Here is a 9675-nt window from a genome sequence, read left to right on the forward strand (position 1 = left end):
TTTTTCACCGTTTTTATAAAAGACGCATTCAATTAAAACCTACAATACGACCAAAAGACTGTCATGAAAAAACGATTTGTCTTCATAAACTCAGTGTGAACTGTACGGTGTGCCACGTTGGATTAAGTCGCTTATCAAAAATATTATTCGGCTATTATGGAAGATGTTAAATAACAGCAGAAATAATTTAATAATGTCCCATTTGAAATGATAAAAATAATGTGCAAATCATGTGTATATATCCGTGTGTGTCATTTTTGAGAAGTAGTAATTTCGAAATATAATTGTTTTTGCATGTATTTGTAGCCTGTGTGTCTCATAAAGTAAAAAAGTTTTAGTGTTATTACACAAGTAAGTACTTTTTTAATAAGCACTCTAACAACATGTCAAATTATGTACACTATAATGCAGGGATCACACTACACAGATTCAGCTAAATTCCAATACAACTCATTCAGTTTCTCGGGTGATGTGTTTGTATATGTATTTATTACTATTCTCATTTGTGTACAAACTATATTGTGACACTTTTCATCACTCATCCTATATTTACCCTAATATTGTTGTTAGCATGAATTATTGAGCAGTTATGAGCAGATGACCCACAGCCATGGCCAGTGAGATCTATGATGAGTGTTTGGGTGAGGAAAGAGGCATGATTCTTACAGCGGTCAATCATTAATAGATCAACACACAGAATCATAGATTCTTAGTACAGCAGCCCAGTTTCCAGCTGGGGGGACATAGATTGTATCTCCCTCTCACTCATTTCCTCCGCCATTTTAACCTCTATTCTCTTATCACCTGCGTCCCAGCCAGGTGAGTTGTGATCATCTTTGTTAATGTCTTTTGTCGGGGCTCTCTATATATGGGGCAATGAGGGCAGCCCCTAAATCCAGCTCTCTAAATGAAGTGCCAGGGATATGCTTTTACTTTTAGGTGTCAGCTTCTCTATTGGGCTTACAGCTTTTCAGCATTTCAACAAATATCCGTTGCTGTTAAGATTGTGCGAAATCAAACCAAATTTAAGTTGACGCTATATGCCATATTTGTTCATTTTACTTTGCAAATAACTGACCAAACAGAGTCCAGCAAAGTCAAATAACACAATCTGAATTTAAGAAGCGGAACTGATTAATCGTTGTTCTTCTATCAAAGCAGTAGCTACTAAATCGTGGAGGAGCCCTTTCACGGCTCCAGATTCCATACATTTTAGGGATATAAACCAGTCAGATATGATTAACCGAAAATAGTCAATTTTATTTCTTGTTTTGATACTGTTTTGTTGGCTATGCATTTATTACTGGATGTATCCCACACTCAAACAAACGATTACATTTTCTCTCCTTTCCATAAGCAGAATGAGCTGATCTTTATATCTTTGTATCGGTTTTTTCGCAATTGCCTCGATCTTCAGGCACAGATTTTAACCTGATTAGGAAGAAAAACAAGGTTCCAATCTCACCCTAGCTCATCTCCAGATGTTTTCCTCGACTGCCAAAGGTACATTTGTTGTAAGCTATAAAAGCAGCTAAAGTGGCCACTAAGTCGTTTTGGGGACCTTGGAGACATCAGAGTATCCTAACATGATCAGCGATTCTTTTAACTATGTCCAAAGGGCCGTTGAAGAAGCCGAAACCAGTTGGCCACTCATACAAAGGTTTTTCTAGGTATGACAGGGTTTGCCATGTATAACCAAAGTGAACGGCTATGAAGTCTACAAAGGTTCTCATTGGCCAAGATCACCAACCATCACCAAGTAGACATCGCCTTTTATGAAACTGCTCAGTTGTCCCAATTGCAGAAAACACGGTCCCTTTTGCTCGACCACTACTACTACTACTACTGCCTGTCTGCTCGAGTCAACAAGCATGAGCGATCACGCGTTAGAGAAGTGAGTCTGAACAGGGCCATCGGGATGTTTTTTGCAGCCTGATTTCGATCCGGAACTAAAACGACTGCGTTTCCATCACCCATCTGGAAATCAGATCACTTGAGGCTTCTCTTGGTGTCGAGCCACTGCAGACGTTGATGGATTTCCGAGCTAAAGTCTCCAGGGGCCAGTTCACCTCTAGCTCCTCATTCCAGCTCCCCGGCCTCCTGTGGCCCCAGATTGTGGCTGATGACTACAACCGGCTTTGTCAGGTTGTCCCCTGGACTTTAAAGCTGCACTGCTCCAGAGACAACCTGGACTGTGGAGGTCCGTGGATGTTCACCGTCCTTACTTAGCACAGGCTTTAGGTGGAGGAAAACCTGTTTAGGTTTTGCTCGTTACAAGCTCCCTTTACTCGTTATGACTGCTCTTAGCACCTGGCGCGTCACAGGCGTTACCTTCCTGGGTCAGGGGACCGGTGTCACTCCATCACCAAAATACAACCAACCTCACATACACCACATGCAGCCCCCACCACGTGTACACACACACACACACACACCTTTCAATGGGCCAGGAGCGCACAAACCAAACCGTACAGCAGCACGCTAAAGAGAGAGACACGTGGCGCTTCAAAATGTCGTCTGAGGAAATATGGGTGGCTGCATCTTCACTGGAAAGTTTGCTCCTCTGTTGTTGTTGTACTGGCACTAGCTTTAGCTAGTACGCTAATAACGCACCATCACGACATCATGAGCTAACACGGACGAGTACACTTTCCAACGACATGCTAATGCTAACATGCTAACATTCCGCTATCGTACAAAACGTACGCAGGCTTGTGCGTTTGACCGTTGACTGCATGCACTGACAATCTTGCACACACTCACACACAATTTAATATGCATGCTAATAATTTATGCTAAAGCTTGCATGTTGCTATGGCAGTCTGCCGAGTACGTAGGGAGGACATGGTGGCCCATGAATGGCCATGCACAACACTCTGACTGCACAAGCACAAGCAGTAACCTGGACTACATGGTGCTGGTTCGGCTGACCTCTGACCTCCTGTACTCTCCCCCTACATATCTACATAACGGTCCTCTTGTCAATGTACGGCAAGCGGTTTGACGTTGGTTGTGGTTCGGTGTTGATACCGGCTTAGACACTTGCGGACGCTTAGCAGGAGAAAGAAAAATAAAAATAAATCGGTTTACAATGGTGTGCTTGACTTGCACCCACACGGATAGGAAGGAACAAACAACCTTTGTTCTTCTGACAAACATAACCGTATTGGAAGGAGAGATGAACCCTGGAGTGACTCCGGTCTGCACTGACTGGCTGACTGACTGACTGACTGACTGACTCACTGGGCACCCATTGGTTGTTTGATTATTTTGAAAACATGAATTATTGCGTGAGGAAGCAAGAAAGTGGAATTTGTTTGATTTCGATTTTCACAAACCAATGCAGCTTGCGAGGATGATTCGTTACAAGAGTTAATAAAACTAGTAGTAAAAAGTATTTACTAAAAGTAAATACATGAAACAAAATGGTAAATATCCAAGCAGTGTTAATATTGGGAAGAAGGGAACGCAGTCCATTTGGCAGCGCCAATAATAACATCATGTCTGTTAACGTTTATGACATTTACATACATGATGTAGAGAATTGGTATCATGTATATGTATATTACATTAACATACATGATTTTTACTAAAGCATGTATGCAGTGTTGTGCATGACCTAGTTCAAAAGAACTAGTTCATTGACCAAGTTCATTTTTCTATGAACTTTGAACTGAACATAACCAACCCTTTAACTAAAGAACTTGAACTTGAACTAGTTCAGATTTTGTGACGTTCTGAATTGATGCTTAGGTCCAGATGACGTGTTTATTAAATAGAGTTACTGCCTTAGTTGTGATGAATGAAACAGGTGTACAAATGATATCCACAACAATCTGAGATTGTAGTGATGGGCAGCGGGTAATGGAGAGGATTCATTTTAAAAGACAAGCACAGAATACTCACTCCAACAGTTTTTCTTCGGTTTCTAAAAAAAACTGTTAATGAACTGAACATGAACTAGTTCAGAACTGAACTGGTGAACTATGAACGTGAATTCATTCCTTTTCTTTTGTATGAACTGAACTTTGAACTGGTTCATGTGAAGTGTGAACTTGCACAACACTGCGTTATTGTATGTTACTGTAACATACATCTGACAGGGAGTGTGTGTGTGTGTGTGTGCTTTGTGCTCCAGGTGTCATGGAGATGAGGCTGTTGCTGCCCATTCTCCTGCTGCTAGGAGCCGGTGAACGGGGCCTCAGTGTACGAACACTCCCTGGCTGGACGCTCTCTCTCTCCCGGGAGCATGGCCTCTTTCCCTCTCGATCTCTCTCCCCATTCTTTATCCAACCTCGTTATTCCTACCGTTCTCCATCTCTCTCCCTCTCTTCGTTCATCTCTTTCTGTTTCTCTTTCTCAATTTCTCTCTTTATCCCTCTCTGTCTGTCTCTCTTTATCTTTCCCTTTTTGTATCCCTGTCTCCTTCTCTCTGCCTCTGTCTTTATCCCCTTTCTGTCTCTATTTATCTTCCTCTCTCTTTATCTGTCTGTGTGCCTGTCTCTCTCTCTCTCTCTCCCTCTTTCTCCTCATCCCCTCTCTCTGTCTATCTGTCTGTCTTTCTCCATCTCTCCCTCCATTTCCTTTTGTCTACATGTCTCTTCATCTCTCTTTCTTTCTTCACATCGTCCCGACGTACCTCTGTATGAATTCTTGCACCCCCCAAAAAAAAAAAAAAATCATACTACGATTTTCATCGAAACGCAAAGCAAAAGAATCTCTTTCCCCTTCTTCGTCTTCCCCCTGCAGGACCCCAGCGCGGCCCCAGAGGCCTCTGGAGCCGTTCCCGCCCCAGATGCAGGCCAACAGTACGTGGCGGAGGGGGCACGACGGGCCTGTGGAAACCTCCAGATGTTTAACAGCCTGACGCTGGGGCCACTAGGGGGCAGCATAGAGCGGCTAGGCCTTCAGCTCCTGGAGCTGCTGCCCGGGGGGCCCCAGCAGCCCAATGTCCTCATATCCCCCTACAGCCTCTCTCTGGCCCTTGCACAGCTGGCTCTAGGTTTACCTGCTGCTTTATTTGACTCTCTTTATTCACACCACTCTTGTTCTGTACTGTCCTGCTTCTTGCCGGTTGGTGCTGTTCGCTGTCCGATTCAACGTTGATCGCGCCCTGCACTGAACGTACAACGTGTTGCCGTAGGCCTCTGAAGAACGAGTCCCGCCTCCCGAGGCCTCCCGGTTCCCTCGGTCAAATGTCTACGGGGGAATAACGTGGGGTTTATGAACGATCGTACATAACACACTCTGTAGGTGGCGGCGAAGTAAAAGCTGCGTCACCTTTTGAACTACACACATTTACTAGTTTCGACTGGCTTTTTGGATTGTCTGTGCCGTTAAAGAAGTACACGATTATTAATGCTACTTTAACGGCACCAAAAATCCAAAAACCCGGTTGAAACCAGATGAAAACGGTTGTAGTTGAAAACGTGACGCGGCTTTTACTTCTCCGCCACCTACAGAGTTTGTTATGTACGATCATTCATAAACCCCGTGTTATTCCCCCATAGACATTTGACCGAGGGAACCGGGAGCCTCGGAGGCGGGACTTATTCTTATTCAGAGGTCTGTGTCTCCTACAGCCGAAGCTTACAAAAAACCTCCCTGGCAGGTGCGCGGAACGAGACGGAACGACTGCTGCTGAAGAGTCTCCATGGAAACAACATCAGCTGTTACCACCACACCATGGGGGGTCTCCTGCGACACCTGAGCAACAGCTCCCTGCAGGTGGCCACGCGCTTGTACCTGCGCCAAGGTGCGTGTCTGGGTCGCTATGAACGTGGACGTCGTTAGCCTGATGGGCGTAATTGCCTCAGACCTATTTTAAGGTTCATCTTGTATTCAGCGTCAAAGTCAAATATAGAGTCAAATAGATGACTTAAGCAGATAGTGATTATGGAATGTCAGACACACTCTGATTGGCTTAGGATATAGCCAATGGGGCGCAGTGAATCAGCAGCATTAGGAGAGTAGAGTTAGGTTAGACGATTTGGCCAAAATAAGATTTAGGCAATTACACTATGAGGCTAACGATATGTGGCTATAGAGTTCTTAATCGCCGCATTCCTCCTTCCCTCTGTTTCTTCTTCAGGGTTTGATGTGAATTTGTCATTCCTTGAGAAGTCCATGGCCAGGTACGCAACCGTTTATTAATATTAATGCCATTCCAGAGATACCTTCCTCAAAAATGAAGTGCCTTCAGGCTTGACTGTGGGAATGGGAATCAAACCCAGATGACAAACATGACAGAAATTGAAACTATGATGAACTACATACCAAATGCAATCACTGTTTTAAACGATGAATCTTTGTTTTCTTTGTTCCACCAGTTGCATGAAACAGTCGAGAGCTCTAAATAATAAAGTTCAAATGTTCTCGTGTTGTCCAATCAGGTATCGAACGAGCCCGGCTCCTCTGCTCTCTGTGGAGGACGTCAACCAATGGGTGAAGAACGCCACCAATGGACAAATGGTGAACTTCCTGGAAAGCGTTCCTCACGATGTGGTGCTCATGCTTATCAACGCCGTGCACTTTAAAGGTAGTGCACCACCTTCTGGAACAGTCAGACGGCACGCAGACTTAAAGCCCCGTCCCAATACCTCCCCTAACCCTAGATTTTTGCCCTAACCCTAGATTTTGCACGTTCTCGTGTAGGGGTAGGGTGTCCCATTACTGTAGGGAGCAAGGGGGAGGGAGTGCTATTTTGCCCTTATAGTCAACCCTCAAAACGTAGTGAGGTCCGATGCAGGCTTAAAACGAAGTGGAAGATTTACTGTTGAGGGCACTCCAAAGCAAGTGGAAGTTTTAAGGGGGGAGAAATGGGACAGGGCCTTAGTGTGACGTGATGCAGGCGTTGCCGTAAGACATGAGTAACCTGAGTTTTGGCACTGAGATGCTGGCTCCCACGTTCGTTCTGGGTTTTGACGTCAGTCAGTGTAACTCCAGTCCCTCCTCTGGGATGGCCTATTGGCCTTCAGATGGACACCTCTTCTTTTCGCTATCAATGATCATCACGTAATCAGCCATGAAAATCTATATAATGTTTAATGTAAATTGCTACTTGGCAAATATTCCCAACATAGAAGCATAGAAGCTATAGGATGTCGATTTGTGCCACAGCATACATTGCTCCTCACTCACACGGTTCTTCACTCATTAAGGCATCATCGCATCGTTCCTTCCTGTGTTTTTGCAGGCGAGTGGCTGACCCGATTCAACCCCTCGCAGACCTCCAAAGGGCTGTTCTACGTGGACGAGCAGAACTCTGTCTCGGTGGACATGATGAGGTCGCCCAGGTATCCACTGCGCCTGCTGCATGACGCTGAGCTGGAGGCCACGGTACTGGCGTTGACACTTCCCTCTTGTCGTCAAAGATATGTCATGGGACATGGTGTAGCTAGCCAGTTTATCAGAGCGGGGCTGTGGTTCTATTTTGGATAGTGGGAGTATTTGGACAGAGACACCAATGACAAAATCCATCACCTGATACAATTTCAGCCAGAAAGTGAGGGCAACAGCAAAGGGCTTGATATCCGGGGGCTTTGACTGCGAAGAAAAGTAGGAAGGACGCCACAGACCTTAGCACACTTATATTTTCCACTTCTCTCTTTTGTCCAGGTTGCCTGTTTTCCCTTCAAGGGGAACAAAAGCTTCCTGGTCGTTCAGCCAATCCAGGGAAAGGGAAACGTGTCATCGCTGCTGCCGAAGCTCAACCTCTCTGACCTGTACAGCCGGCTGCCCGCGGAGCAGACCATGCAGGTGGCCCTGCCCAAGTTCAGACTGCAGTACCGCCTGGAGCTCCAGGAGCCCCTCACCAGTCTAGGTAGGACGACGCCGGGCTCAGCCAGAGGACAGGACGGGGTGAGGGGAGGGGAGGGGAGGGGAGGGGAGGGGAGGGGAGGGAGATGGTCTGGGTCTCGGGATACGGGAGTGAGTGGAGTCACGCGCAGAGCCTGGAGTGAGTAGAGCCGTGGCAGAGATGGGAGTGAGTGGAGTGATGCCAGAGATGGGTTTGAGTGGAGTGACAATAGAGACGGGAGTGAGTTGATAAGCGACGTGAGTGGAGTCAAAGTCGAGCCGCGAGTGGGAGGACTCATCTCAGAGATGGGGGTCAGTGGAGTGATGGTGGAGACAGGACGGGACTGGAGCGAGGGTTCATTTAACTGACCATCAGTGCTCTGCTTCCTGCACTGACCTCCCTTCACTTCGAGGGGCGCCATCAGCTCAGGAGGTAGAGCGGGTCGGCTGGTAACCGCAAGGTTGCTGGTTCGATCCCCGGCTCCTCCTAGCTGAGTGTGGAGGTGTCCCTGAGCGAGACGCCCTCACCCTGACTGCTCCCTGACCCGCTGGCTGTCGACCACCTGCGTGGTCGACTCCGCCGCCGTCGGTGTGTGAATGTGTGCGTGAATGGGTGAACGCTTTATAATTGAGGACCATTCACTACTTCCTTCACCCTCAGGTCTGGGCTCCCTGTTCTCCGGTCCTGACCTGTCGGGCATCACGACGGCGCCGCTGACGGTGAGCTCTGTGCGTCACGCCAGCCAGGTGGAGCTCAGCGAGGAGGGCGCCGAGGCGTCCGCCGCCACCGTCACCACCGCCCTGCGCTCCGTCTCCTTCTTCTCCCTCAACGGGCCCTTCTTCTTCGCCCTGGTGGACGACGTCTCCCGCGCGCCCCTCTTCATGGGCGTGGTCACCAACCCCGCCCCCGACGACGCCCCCATGCCCAACGACGAGCCTCGCCGCAACGCCTCGCACGGCGCCGGAGCCGTCGCCGCCGCCGCCGCCGCCGCCAACGACAACAAAGCCGTCGATAAGGAGCAAGGGGACGAGCCGAAGACTGACTCGGGGCCCTCAGCGGCCCCGGACTCGGGGTATGGGTATGTGCCCCCCCACCCCCCCGCCGCTGCTGAAAAGGCCCCCCTCCTCCAGCAGCAGTCCCTCCCCAACGAGACACCGGGGGCACCAGAGAGCATCGGAGGCGGAGACCAGGAGAACAAGACTAGCGGCCCCGAGGTGTCCAACGCGATCCCCACCTGAAGCTAGTGACGTGACGCAGCAGTGATCAGTGTCATTGAAGCCACTACACCACCACCACCACCACCCATGACCTGCATCCTGTAAGCCTCACTGAAATGTTTATTGAGTGTGTGTGTGTGTGTGTGTGTTTTGATCACGTCATGACACACACACACACATTACACACGCGTGTGCGCGCTGTAATCCCTGCATCGATAATGCTCATATGGAAAGCGTCAGTGCGTAGGATATGAAAAAGTGTAGTCGAATAGTTGAGAGAACGATTATTATTGCATCCTGTGTCTATGTACTATGTTTTCATCTCACTCTGTGGTCGTAAGATGTTCGTTCATCCGTGCCAGGTTTTTTTGTCAAATCTGCGTTGAGACATACGGGGAAAGGGTTTCATATTAACTTATAATGCCTATTATAAGGCATTTATATAAGTGTTTTAATAACGTGGTTGATTTTAGGGGTAGCCGACACCATTTGATTCACCATGAAATTCCTGTTTGTATTAAAATAAAGTAAAATTCAACTGTCGTATGGGTGTCACTGCTTACTTATGTTAGCCCGGCGCTAAGTAGACCTCGGGAGTTGAGAGGGGGACCATTTGCAGTTCTTCTCATCATCTCACGACGGAACACCGTGGAGATGGTG

At 47.6% G+C, this 9675-nt stretch overlaps 1 protein-coding gene across 1 annotated transcript; it reads left to right on the forward strand.

Moving 5' to 3' along the window:
• Positions 1 to 717: 717 nt before the first annotated feature.
• Positions 718 to 9487, forward strand: LOC311371481 (alpha-2-antiplasmin-like). The gene is made up of 9 exons (XM_084489525.1): positions 718 to 819; positions 4139 to 4206; positions 4750 to 5002; positions 5612 to 5755; positions 6092 to 6134; positions 6393 to 6538; positions 7196 to 7338; positions 7618 to 7822; positions 8459 to 9487. The coding sequence occupies exons 2-9, from the start codon at positions 4144 to 4146 to the stop codon at positions 9034 to 9036; spliced, it is 1575 nt and encodes a 524-aa protein (XP_084345651.1). The 5' UTR covers positions 718 to 819; positions 4139 to 4143; the 3' UTR covers positions 9037 to 9487.
• The last annotated feature ends 188 nt before the right edge of the window (positions 9488 to 9675 follow it).

Source organism: Micromesistius poutassou, assembly GCF_964030765.1.
Source record: "Micromesistius poutassou genome assembly, contig: SCAFFOLD_6483, whole genome shotgun sequence".
Lineage (NCBI taxonomy): Eukaryota > Metazoa > Chordata > Actinopteri > Gadiformes > Gadidae > Micromesistius > Micromesistius poutassou.